This window comes from Heterodontus francisci, chromosome 18, assembly GCF_036365525.1.
Source record: "Heterodontus francisci isolate sHetFra1 chromosome 18, sHetFra1.hap1, whole genome shotgun sequence".
NCBI lineage: Eukaryota > Metazoa > Chordata > Chondrichthyes > Heterodontiformes > Heterodontidae > Heterodontus > Heterodontus francisci.
Genome location: NC_090388.1, coordinates 62,618,577 through 62,632,199, shown reverse-complemented (window position 1 = coordinate 62,632,199; position 13,623 = coordinate 62,618,577). Strand labels below are relative to the sequence as shown.

The window sequence follows — 13,623 nt, the reverse complement described above, 5'->3', positions numbered from 1 at the left end:
ATGCGGGCACGCCACTGAGTTTTAAGGGCGCCACCGCGGAGCACGGCACCCCAATAAAATCCAGCCCACTGTTTTCCACAGATGTTCTTTGCCCAATGGCTTAGCAGCAGAGGACTCTTGTTTTCCATGAAGTACTTGATCATCTAAGACTGTACTTAGCCCTACTAAAGCCTCCAATCCTATTCTAAACCATACTATTTATCCAATATCTGTGTGCAGGAGTTAAGTAACAAATCAACTGATGTTCCTGGAAGTCTGTGCACACATTTACAATGCTGTGGGACAACAAAAGTTTCTGCTAATATTTAGTTTCAATTGAGGCATGTTAATTTAAACCTATATCCTTTGATCCTGAAGACATCCATTGTTTGTTTCAGATCCTTTAGCACCTCCAATAAAACAAAAAGCTAGGTTCAAGATCAAGGATGCCAAATGCCATCTACGACCACGTAATAAGGAAAAGGTTAAGGATAGTCTGAAACAAACTATATCAGGTATGTTACAGTCTTATATTAATATGAATAGTGATTGAGTCATGCCTGCACTGTTAAGTTTAAACATGTATATCGGGATAAACAAGGATCCAAAAGGTACTCAAACATATTTTTGTCATTGAGAACTTATGAGTTTAATACAAAGGTTCAATTTATCATTATCTGTTAGAGTGATGGAGTGTTCAAATATTTACTGAGGCTGTGTAGTGATTTTTGAAATCAAAAGTAACAACAAAAGGAAGCAACAGCTTAAACATCTGTTAAAACAGTGAAGGAATAAAAGTAACGGAATGCACCTGTGCTCCTGCCAATCTTAATTCCCCAGTACAGTATCATCCATTCCTATTGATCTGTAATATTTCAACTAAAAATCATTTATTTCTCTCCCTGGTGCGGAAGGTATTGTTTTCAGTCATTTAGCTACTTGAAGCATATTAATAAAGTTGTTCTTTTGCACAGATCAATAGATGTTTAAAATCATATGGCTTTACTCTACAAAATCAAATTCCTAAAGGGCACCAACTTCATGGAAAAGAGTTTAACAAGTCAATTTTAAATTTGTCTGCACACCATAAATTCATGATCAAATCTTAAGCATGACACTGGGCCAGAATTTGTTGGCAAATATACTTTTTTTAATGGAAAGAATAATGACACTCGCTATTAATTATGGGTAAATGATACAGCAACTTAAGGTCAGGAGCAGATGAGCAGCTAAATGTGAATATCCAAAAGTTGCTGTCTGATGTATTTCGTGAAAACACGTTGCACCCTTAGCCTCCCAACTTTTATTTTAGGAATTTGCTGTATTTGCCCATAAATTGCCCATTAAACTCATCACGGAAAGTTAACTCTTGTGATTACAAGACTGATTACCATTTTAACAACTTTAATTGAAAATTAACTAAAAATGTCAAATTTAAAATGTTTTCTTTCTTTTCCTTTTTGGCTTCTTTTTTCTCAATCCAGTTTTTCTTTCCATCTCTATATTTCTCTATCTGGACATGATTTGACATTGATTTTACCCATTTACTTCACCCTCCTTCTCAGTCTTTCCTGTATTTATTTCCTAATCCTTAGATCTCATTGGTTAAGCAATACCCTGTTGGTTGTCCTGTTCACTTGGGTCCCAAATGCCCTGTTTGCTCTGCTGCACCGTTAACAGCTTGCACTTTCAGCAACTTAGTGGGCAAAAATGTTTTGAGCTGAAGGGTGCAGGTGCAAGACTAACAACAGATTCCATTAGATACTCTGTTACAGCCCATTATTGTAAATAACATGATGTACATTCTTCTGATTTTTATCTAAAGTTAGAAAAAAGTAAGTCTTATTTACTTATTTACAAAGACAGTGGGCTGGAATTTTCTGGAGTGGGGTGCCTTGTGGTGAGCTCAATTAGTTGGACATTTTTCTGCAACCTTTAACTTAAAGTATGCCTTGCTCTGTAAGTTGCTAGAAGTGTGAGCTGATAATGGCACATTGAGTGCCACAGGGTATCTGGGATCTTGGGGAACAATGGGACCAACAGGGTATCTCCTTAATCAATGAGATTTAAGGACTGAGCAGGATGAATTAGAGTGGGTGAATTCAATATAAATCTGCTATAGGAAGAGAAAGAGAAGAAAAGAAAGAATGGATTAAGAGAGAAAAAAAGACAAAAGGAAAAGTAAGAAAAAATGAAGTTTTGAGTTTAATTTTTCTAATCACTGCCTGAAGGAAAGTGACTCCACACCTTTAGTTGTTCACTTTCTGAGAGATTGACTGGCAGTCATTAATAATTATCACATTTTAAAAAGGGTACTTACTCTATTAATTATTAAACTTAACTTTCTGTGGTGAGTTTAATGAACAATTAATGTGAAAATGCAGAAACTTCATGAAGCTCATGAGGAGATTAAAGGTGAGATGGCGTTTTCGTAAAGCTAATGGCTGAACAGCACAAATCAGCGAGCAACTTAGGGGTGTGTCTTCCTTGCCACAAGTTTCTGGCCAATTTGTACTTTAATAAGGGTGTGCATCATTCACATACTATTATCTTTGCAGAAAGTTCTGCTCCATGTTGACTTACAAAGTCTCCATTATATGCAGATCTGAAAATTTGATAAATCTTGGATTTCAATAAAAGCCTCCCATTTGAATCATAACACGGAAAGGACTGTTCTGATGTTTGAATTGTGAAGTGCACATTTTTCATGCATTAGGCTAACCATGTTCTGCATTTAAATGCATCAGACACAATCAATAAAATAAACGCTGCTGCTAATAGCACATCATTGTAATATTATATAACGTCATAAAAGCCACTGACTGTCTGAAGATACATTCAGATTTGTATATTCCAATTTTTTTTATTCATTGGTCCAGCATTTTAAAATGCACTTTTTATAAGTTTTATTCAAACTTTAAGAGTCTGTTTCTCTGCAATTTAGTTGTTAAGCTGTTGCCTTTTGAGCCATTTTCCTATTTACAGTAATGCAAATTATGTCTGGTTGTGAGTTACAAGATAGCATTTCAGTCAGGCAGTTGTGATTAAATGTTTAAAAACATTTTCAGAGCCCCAAAATTGAGTTACAGCCTTATTGTGTAATTATTGGTTTCTACCTATTATTTTCCTGTATCTTGTGTGACTACTAAATACATTCCTCCCCTCTCCACTGGTATTAGTGTATACCTTCAGGTACAATGTCATTTTTATCTGTATTATCCTTCCACTTAGGTTATTCAAAAACTTCACTGTCTATCAGCTGAAGAACAATACTGAGCTCTCTTCAAAAAAAAAAGTGAAATGAGCTTTGTTAACAAACACTACTCACCCTATACTACAAAAGAACAAAATTATTTGTCATCAGAAGCATTCAACTCAATGACTGCTATGTGTCTGACTGCCAGCCAGCTATTATCCAATAAACTTGCTGCCAAATATGTTTCTCGTAATGTTCTTCTCTTATCACATCAAAACTTTAATTTGAGTTCTCCTGGTGCCCCACTGCATAAGAGCAGTATGAGATAGTTAAGGGTAGTGCAGATGTGAGACCAGAAAATATAAGGCATCGGCTGACTGGGATTGCACTACTATCAGTTTAATTTCAGAAGCATATTACCGTTTATATAAAATGTGTCATTCATTATAGGCTTATCGATTGGAAATCATTCCATTTTTTCATAATCATCTCCATTGCTACACTTGCTATCCAAAGTTGATTAGCAGCATATCAGATTGCACATGCCAAGTTGTTTCCATTCTATCAGCAGCACATTGGCATTGAAAGGAAGCCGAGCTGAGGCACTCCAGGCCAAGTCATTCATCAATAATTTCTTGGTTTTAAATAAAATAAACAGTGATGGTAGTTCCATTTCAATCAGGCAGCAGATTGCCTTGATTGTAGCAGGCAATTTGAACAAATATACTGTGTATTTCATAGCAAGTTGTAAGAGAATGCAATGCCTTTTATTTATATATATAAAATGGAATGCCATAGCTAGTAAGGCTGACCAGATAGCTAATAAGTGATAAAGTTATTCATGAGCTAAAGTTGACCTGAGCAGTAAGCATGTGTTGTACAATTTTACTTTTTTAAAAGAGTGAACACTTTAGGGGACTTGTGACTTGGATCAAACCCAACCTGACCAATGGGATTAGAGTCTACTCTGACTGTGTGAAATGAGGTTTAAGTATTCTCAGCCCAATTTCGAGCAGTTATGAGCCAACAACACAAAATGGCTCCTTTACTGGTGTTAGATTGTCAGTTTTGCTCAGAAAGGCCACAATTATGACTGATATGGGAAATGGAAAATGTAACAGCCCTTTAGAAACAGGGTGGTACATTGTGACAGGACCTTTACTCTGTATCTAACTGTACTATACCTGAAGCTAATTTTAGGTGCCTGAAATTCTCTATTGTGAACATCCCACATCTTCAAGCATTAAAACATTCAGTAAAATGTGAAGGAAAGAAGAACCTTGAAATAAATATTTTTGTAATGTTATGGCCAGGTGAGGAGTGGGTGTCAGGCTCCCCTTTCGTCCCTTCTCCGGTTTGACTGCAACAGGGTTCGTCCTTTTTTTTTAAACACAGTGGTTGAACTTACCACCTCAGTGAGTGCTTGCTCCTGTTCCTCCAAAGTAATTGCAAAAGAACCAAATCAGACAGATTTTTTTGAGTTTAAACAAGAAAGATGTAAGTTTACCACCCTTAACACTCTAACCCGGTTAAAATTACGAAGAATACGCTACACATTCACACGCACATTCGCACAAGAGTCACACACACAAACACAAAGGTTGTAATCTCTGGATTACCCCTGGTGCCACGTGCTAGTGAGTATAGGAATAGGAGGATAGAGCAGCTGAATGCATGGCTGAGGAGATGGTGCAGGAGGGAGGGCTTTAGTTTCCTGGATCACTGGGTCTGTTTCTGGAGAAGGTGGGACAAGTTGGGAGGTTTGCCAGTGCTGTGGGGGGTGGGGGGGGGGGTGGGCGGGGTTACACTAATTTGGCAGGGGGATGGGATACAGAGTGGAAGTACAGTAGTGGGTGATGCACAGTCAAATATAGAAGAGAAACTGAGTCAGTCTGGAAGGCAGAGCAAATATAGACCTGTTAAGGCACAAGTGAAAAATGCAAAGCTGGACTGCATCTATTTTAATGCAAGGAGTCTGACAAGTAAGGCAGATGAATTGAGGGCGTTGATTAGCACATGGCATTATGATATTATTGCTATCACAGAGACATGGTTGAGAGAGGGGCAGGACTGGCAGCTCAATATTCCATGGTATAGAATCTTCAGGCGAGATAGGAGAGGGGGTAAAAGAGGAGGTGGCATTGCTCTGTTGATCAAGGAATCAATTACTGCAGTAAGGATGGATGATATCTTAGAAGGTTCATCAAATGAGGCCATATGGGTAGAACTTAAAAACAAAAAGGAGGCAATCACTTGGCTGGGAGTGTACTACATGCCTCCAAACAGTCAGGGAGAGATAGACGAACAGATATGTAGGCAAATCTCAGAGAGGTGTAACAATAATAGGGTAATAATAGTAGGGGATTTCAACTTCCCCAATATCTACTGGGATAGTCTTAGTGCAAAAGGCTTAAAAGGGATGGAATTCTTAAAATGCATACAGGAGAGCTTTTTCAGCCAGTAAATAGAAAGTCCTACAAGAGAAGGGGCAGTACTGGACCTAATCCTAGGGAATGAAACTGGACAAGTGGTAGAAGTGTCAGTGGGGGTGCATTTCACGGATAGTGATCATAACTCCTTAAGATTTAAGGTAGTTATGGAAAAGGACAAAGATGGACCGGAAATAAAGGTACTGAATTGGGTGAAGGCCGATTTCAATATGATAAAACAGGATCTGGCCAAAGTGGACTGGGAGCAGCTACTTGTAGGAAAGTCTACATCAGACCAGTGGGAGTCATTCAAAGAGGAAATAGTGAGAGTTCAGAGCCAACACGTATCTGTTAAGGTGAAGGGTAGGACCAACAAGTCCAGGGAACCCTGGATGTCAAGGGATATAGAGGATTGGATCAGGGAAAAAAAGGCGGCTTATGGCAGATTCAGAGTGCTGAAAACAGCAGAGGCACGAGAGGAGTATAGAAAGTGTAGGGGGGTACTTAAAAAGGTAACTAGGAGAGCAAAAAGGGGTCATGAGAAAACACTTGTGGGCAAGATAAAGGAAAATCCTAAGGCGTTTTATAAATATATTAAGGGCAAGAGGATAACCAGGGAAAGAGTAGGGCCCATTAGGGACCTAAGTGGCAATCTGTGTATGGAACCAGAGGACATAGGTGAGGTTTTAAGTGATTACTTTTCGTCTCTGTTCACTATGGAGAAGGATGATGTAGGTGTAGGGATCAGGGAGGGGGATTGTGATATACTTGAACATATTAGCATTGAAAGTGAGGAAGTATTAGCTGTTTTAGCGGGCTTAAAAGTGGATAAATCCCCAGGCCCAGATGAGATGTATCCCAGGCTGTTATGTGAGGCAAGGGAGGAGATAGCAGGGGTTCTGACATGAATTTTCAAATCCTCTCTGGCCATAGGAGAGGTACCAGAGGATTGGAGGACAGCGAATGTGGTACCATTATTCAAGAAGGGTAGCACGGATAAACCAGGTAATTAGAGGCCAGTGAGTCGAACATCAGTGGTTGGGAAACTATTGGAAAAAATTCTGAGCAACAGGATTAACCTCCACTTGGCGAGGCAGGGATTAATCAGGGATAGTCAACATGGCTTTGTCAGGGGGAGATCGTGTCCAACTAACTTGATTTAATTTTTCGAGGCGGTGACTAGATGTGTAGATGAGGGTAAAGCAGTTGATGTAGTCTACATGGACTTCAATAAGGCTTTTGATAAGGCCCCATATGGGAGATTGGTTAAGAAGGTAAGAACCCATGGGATCCAGGACAATTTTGCAAATTGGATCCAAAATTGACTTAGTGGCAGGAGGCAGAGGGTGATGGTAGAGGGTTGTTTTTGCGAATGGAAGCCTGTGACCACTGGTGTACCACAGGGATCGGTGCTGGGACCCTTGCTGTTTGTAGTGTACATTAATGATTTAGACATGAATATAGGAGGTATGATCAGTAAGTTCGCAGATGACACGAAAATTGGTGGTGTCGTAAATAGTGAGGAGGAAAGCCTTAGATTACAGGATGACATAGATGGGCTCGTAAGATTGGCGGAGCAGTGGCAAATGGAATTTAATCCTGAGAAGCGTGAGGTGATGCATTTTGGGAGGACTAACAAGGCAAGGGAATATCCAATGGGTGGTAGGACCCTAAGAAGTACAGAGGGTCAGAGGGACCTTGGTTTACTTGTCTATAGATCACTGAAGGCAGCAGCACAGGTAGGTAAGGTGGTTAGGAAGGCATATGGGATACTTGCCTTTATTAGCCGAGGCATAGAATATAAGAGCAGGGAGGTTATCATGGAGCTGTATAAAATGCTAGTTAGGCCACAGCTGGAGTACTGTGTACAGTTCTGGGCACCACACTATAGGAAGGATGTGATTACACTGGAGAGGGTGCAGAGGAGATTCACCAGGATGTTGCCTGGGCTGGAGCATTTCAGCTATGAAGAGAGACTGACAAGGCTAGGGTTGTTTTCCTCAGAGCAGAGAAAGCTGAGAGGGGACATGATTGAGGTATACAAAATTATGAGGGACATTGATAGGTTAGATAGGAAGAAACTTTTTCCCTTAGCAGATGGGTCAGTAACCAGGGGGCACAGATTTAAGGTAAGGGGCAGGAGGTTTAGAGGGGATTTGAGGAAAAAAAAATTACACTCAGAGGGTGGTTGGAATCTGGAACGCACTGCCTGAAGAGGTGGTAGAGGCAGGAACCCTCACAACATTTAAGAAGTATTTAAATGAGCACTTGAAACGCCATAGCATACAAGGCTACGGGCCAAATGTTGGAAAATGGGATTAGAATAGGTAGGTGCTTGATGGCTGGCACAGACACAATGGGCCAAAGGGCCTGTTTCTGTGCTGTATAACTCTATGACTCTATGACAAATAGATTACAGAGGGAAACCAGATTTGGTGGTTGGATTAAAGTCCAGAATAAAGGGAATTTAAATACAGTATCTTCGTCCCATAGTCCTCAGTTGAAATTGTAATCCTGAAGTCCTCACTCGGCCACGTACACAATTGTGGGCCTGCTTCTCTCAGGGCTCCTGAAGACAGAAGAGAGGTTTGATTCTTGTCCCCTGGTTGCTGGCTGTGGCGGTATGTAGGCTTGACAGGCTTTCCCAGTTGCAGCCGGGTCTTCTCTTGGTCTTTACTGGGGAGAAAGAGAGAGGCCTGCCTTGTTGATAGCTTTTCAGTTACTCCTGTCTGCTTTCCCTGTGACAAAGCTTCCAGTATCTCCAGAACTGCGCAGGCAGTCGCATGATATTATCGAGCCCCTTTATTGTTTTTAATGAGGTTTTCTGGAAACTTTTGTCTACCTCAAACTGTCCAGTCACACTTGGAGGGGGGGTCTGCTCTTTCGAAATCAATGGGTGTAGATCGCTCTGACGATCATGCTTATAAGGCCATTCCAGGCAATTTAGTCACCCAGAGCACCCCATTGTTCTTGCTAGGTTGAATCAGACTTGTCATCTCCAGTCTGATCTTTTGGTGTTTCAAATATAAGAATTTCCAGGAAATGTCTAATGCAAGGTTGCAACCGATGAAGTTAATATTTCCCATTTGACATATAGGGCTAAATTTTACCAGCCCCTCGACGCCGTAGGCCAAAGCGTAGGGCCTTCATCTCAATATGTAAATTTATTTATTTTTATTTAGAGATACAGCACTGAAACAGGCCCTTCGGCCCACCAAGTCTGTGCCGACCATCAACCACCCATTTATACTAATCCTACACTAATTCCATATTCCTACCACATCCCCACCTGTCCCTATATTTCCCTACCACCTACCTATACTAGGGGCAATTTATAATGGCCAATTTACCTATCAACCTGCAAGTCTTTGGCATGTGGGAGGAAACCGGAGCACCCGGAGGAAACCCACGCAGACACAGGGAGAACTTGCAAACTCCACACAGGCAGTACCCAGAATTGAACCCGGGTTGCTGGAGCTGTGAGGCTGCAGTGCTAACCACTGTGCCACTGTGCCGCCCATAAATGAATAATAATGAGATTTAAATTAGCATCCATGCAGGCGGCGGCCGTCCCATGCCAATTTTACAGCCACCGACCACAGTTTGCGCACCTTCAGAACTCTGCACGGAGTTCTGAGGTGAGAAACTAGTGGGGAGGGGTGGGGGGGGAGTGGGAAGAACAATTTTTATTGGCTGTGGGGATGATAGGAAGGGGTTGAAGGGCAAATAAAGAACAAAGAACAGCACAGCACAGGAACAGGCCATTCAGCCCTCCAAACCTGCGCCGATCTTGATGCCTATCTAAACTAAAACCTTCTGCACTTCTGGGGTCCGTATCCCTCTATTCCCATCCTATTCATGGATTTGTCAAGATGCCTCTTAAACGTCTCTATCGTACCTGCTTCCACCACCTCCCCCGGTAGCAAGTTCCAGGCAGTCACCACCCTCTGTGTAAAGAACTTGCCTCGCACATCCCCTCTAAACTTTGCCACTCTCACCTTAAACCTATGTCCCCTAGTAACTGACACTTCCACCCTGGGAAAAAGCTTCTGACTATCCACTCTGTCCATGCCACTCATAACTTTGTAAACCTCTATCATGTCGCCCCTCCACCTCCATCGTTCCAGTGAAAACAATCCAAGTTTATCCAACCTCTCCTCATAGCTAATGCCCTCCAGATCAGGCAACATCCTGGTAAACCTCTTCTGTACCCTCTCCAAAGCCTCCACGTCCTTCTGGTAGTGTGGCGACGAGAATTGCACGCAATATTCTAAGTGTGGCCTAACTAAAGTTCTGTACAGCTGCAGCATGACTTGCCAATTTTTATACTCTATGCCCCAACCGATGAAGGCAAGCATGTCGTATGCCTTCTTGACTACCTTATCCACCTGCGTTGCCACTTTCAGTGACCTGTGGACCTGCACGCCCAGATCTCTCTGCCTGTCAATACTCCGAAGGGTTCTGCCATTAACTGTATACTTCCCACCTGTATTAGATTTTCCAAAATGCATTACCTCACATTTGTCCGGATTAAACTCCATCTGCCATTTCTCCGCCCAAGTATCCAACCGATCTATATCCTGCTGTATCCTCTGACAATCCTCATCGCTATCCGCAACTCCACCAACCTTTGTGTCGTCCGCAAACTTACTAATCAGACCAGCTACATTTTCCTCCAAATCATTTATATATACTACAAACAGCAAAGGTCCCAGCACTGATCCCTGCGGAACACCACTAGTCACAGCCTTCCATTCAGAAAAGCACCCTTCCACCGCTACCCTCTGTCTTCTATGACCGAGCCAGTTCTGTATCCATCTTGCCAGCTCACCTCTGATCCCGTATGACTTCTCCTTTTGCACCAGTCTGCCCTGAGGGACCTTGTCAAAGGCTTTACTGAAGTCCATGTGGACAACATCCACTGCCCTTCCTTCATCAATCATCTTCGTTATTTTCTCAAAAAACTCAATCAAGTTAGTGAGACACGACCTCCTCTTTACAAAGCATGCTGCCTCTCGCTAATAAGTTCATTTGTTTCCAAATGGGTATAAATCCTGTCCCGAAGAATCCTCTCCAATAATTTCCCTACCACTGACGTAAGGCTCACTGGCCTATAATGTCCTGGATTATCCTTGCTACCCTTCTTAAACAAAGGAACAATATTGGCTATTCTCCAGTCCTCTGGGACCTCACCTGTAGCCAATGAGGATGCAGAGATTTCTGTCAATGCCCCAGCAATTTCTTCCCTTGCCTCCCTCAGTATTCTGGGGTAGATCCCATCAGGCCTTGGGGACTTATCTACCTTAATGCTTTGCAAGACACCCAACACCTCCTCCTTTTTGATAACGACATGATCCAGACTATCTACACTCCCTTCCCTGGACTCATCATCCACCAAGTCCTTCTCTTTGGTGAATACTGATGCAAAGTACTCATTTAGTACCTCGCCCATTTCCTTTGGCTCCACACATAGATTCCCTCCTTGAGTGGGCCAACCCTTTCCCTGGCTACCCTCTTGCTCTTTATATACGTGTAAAAAGCCTTGGGATTCTCCTTAATCCTTTTTGCCAATGACTTTTCATGACTCCTTTTAGCCCTCCTGACTCCTTGCTTAAGTTCCTTCCTACTGTCTTTATATTCCTCAAGGGCTTCATCTGTTCCTAGCCTTCCAGCCCTTACGAATGCTTCCTTTTTCTTTTTGACTCGGCTCACAATATCCCTCGTTATCCAAGGTTCCCGAAACTTGCCAAACTTATCCTTCTTCCTCACAGGAACATGCCGGTCCTGGATTCTAATCAACTGATATTTGAAAGACTCCCACATGTCAGATGTTGATTTACCCTCAAACAGCCGCCCCCAATCTAAATTCTTCAGTTCCTGCCTAATATTGTTCTAAATGTTAAAAGGTTGGGGGCAAAGTACATTTTGCTAATCACGGGCAATTAAAAGACGTTTGGGGGGGGTTGGGGACGGGCCTCCATATCCTAATTATTTATTTTTTAAAAATCAGCACTACTACAACTTTAAAAGTTTAAATCTCTGTCAAGGGCTTAAAGCCCTTTAAAAATGGCGCCTGCACGATGGCGCTGGACGGCCTTCCCGTGGTCGCGGTGTCCACCCCCTCTACATCATCGGGGGCAGCCGCCCCAACCCTCTGTTTAAATCAGCCCCTGCACGTAATATCACGGTGGCTGTGCGGTAGCACTTCCATGTCGGAAGGTTGCTGCTCTCACAGCGCGCTGCCACGGCACGCTAATAAAATCTAGCCCATAAGGTTTTTCATGACAGTAGCCCGAGTGAGATAAATTTCCTCTATTTGTCATAATTTTATCATTCTTATAGAAACATGAAAAAATCACTATTCCTTTTCAGAGGTTTTATGAATATATGCTAGTAACCATTGTCGCCAATATAGATAGCATTAACCTGTTGGTTGAATTTGGTTGCAGATTAAGAATCTAATGTGATATTTGATTCATGGAAATAGTTTTTAGATTTCATATAGCTGCTTCTATAGAGACGTTGCACTATTAAAGAGAACCAATAAAAGGATTCTGACAGATTCATAGTACATCACCATGTGTGATATTGTCAAGTTGGCACTAGTTTATAAATTCAAAATACCCAGTACTTCTTGTTACAACCGAGGTGGGAAGAGTGCACTGTCTTTTCTAGTTCCACTTCTCCACATATAGAGCTGAGTTTTACCGGCCCCTCAACACCAAGGGTCGCAGCGCGGGGGCCAGTAAAATTCTGTGGGGAGAGGCCCGCCTCGACCCATGACGTCGTGAAGGGCCTGCCGCATATTACTGGTGGTGGGGGGACCTTGGTGCGGCACCCCCTCCCCCCACCGCCGCCTGGCGGCAGGCCCTCCATCTACATATGCATATTGCCAATAAATGTATGCAAAGTAACTTACATGCCGTCTACGCCAATTTTACGGCCTCCATTCAGTTTTTGCTTTGCACGGAGTTCCAAGGCGAGAACCTGGTGGGGAGGAATAAAATTTTCAGGGCGTGAGTGGTGGAGGAGTGGGGAAATCAATTTTTATTGGATGTGGGGATGGTGGGTAGGGGTTGAAGGGCAAAAGATTGAAGGCTGGGGGGGAAAGTTCAGGTATTTGAAAAATCAATTGATGGTCTTTTCAGGCAATGAAATGACCATTGTGGGGGGGGGGGGTGGTGTTGGGAAGGGCCTCCATCACTTATTTTTATATTTAATAAAAATCAATTATATTTTCTGTTTAAAAATTATAATTATTTGTAAGGGCTTAAAGCCCTTTAAAAATGGCACCAGCGCCTGCGTGGTGGCGCTGGACGCCGTTGCCGGGGATGCGGCGGATGCCCCCACCTGTCATCGGGGGCAGGTGCTCCATTCCCGCTATTTAAATGAGCCCCCATGCAAAGTATCGCGGGGGCTCCTCAGTGGCCACAAAATGCGGGCACCCGCTGAGTTTAAAGGGCGCTGCTATGCAGCGCTGCGCCCGAATAAAATTCAGCCCCTATTTAAATGTTTACCCAGTTATCGATTCAATCATATATCTTTAACCCAGAAAAAAAACACACCAACCAGATTTCTTTAATAAACAACAAAATTATCAGTTTATTATTAAACAAGACTTATCCAGTAAAGAAGCAAAGCATTAACACAGAGTGAAATATGAAAGTTCCCTTTTAAAATTCCCCGCATGCACACTCACACACGCACTGAAAAAATACAGAAATTCTCTCTGCAGAGGTCTGTTATTAAAAAAAAAGACAAAAAAAGAATACTTTGGCCAAATACTTGCTAATTCTTGAAGAAAGAAGAGAAGATATGGAAGGATATCAGTTGTCCCTTTTGGTCTAGCATCTGGGTATACGGAGACGGGTCACTGGGATCTGCTCTAAAGCAGTCCTTTTCAGGCGGCATTGAGAATTGCTCAGGCAGGTTTTTCCAGCTTCTCAGGAGAGATGCAGCACCAGGGATTTTAGCTCTCCCACCCTGGATCTTTGCAAAGTTTCTTCAAAGAGGTGAGCT

The 13,623-nt window shown here is 42.4% G+C and overlaps 1 protein-coding gene across 3 annotated transcripts in view; it reads left to right on the top strand.

Annotated features, from left to right (window-relative positions):
• The window catches only part of scube1 (signal peptide, CUB domain, EGF-like 1), a 459,167-nt gene that overhangs the window by 407,910 nt on the left and 37,634 nt on the right, over window positions 1-13,623 (top strand). For all 3 annotated transcript variants that reach the window (XM_068050870.1, XM_068050868.1, XM_068050869.1), the window contains one exon: window positions 378-494. In XM_068050870.1, coding sequence (XP_067906971.1) covers window positions 378-494 — 117 coding nt within the window. The remainder of the gene's footprint in view (window positions 1-377; window positions 495-13,623) is intronic.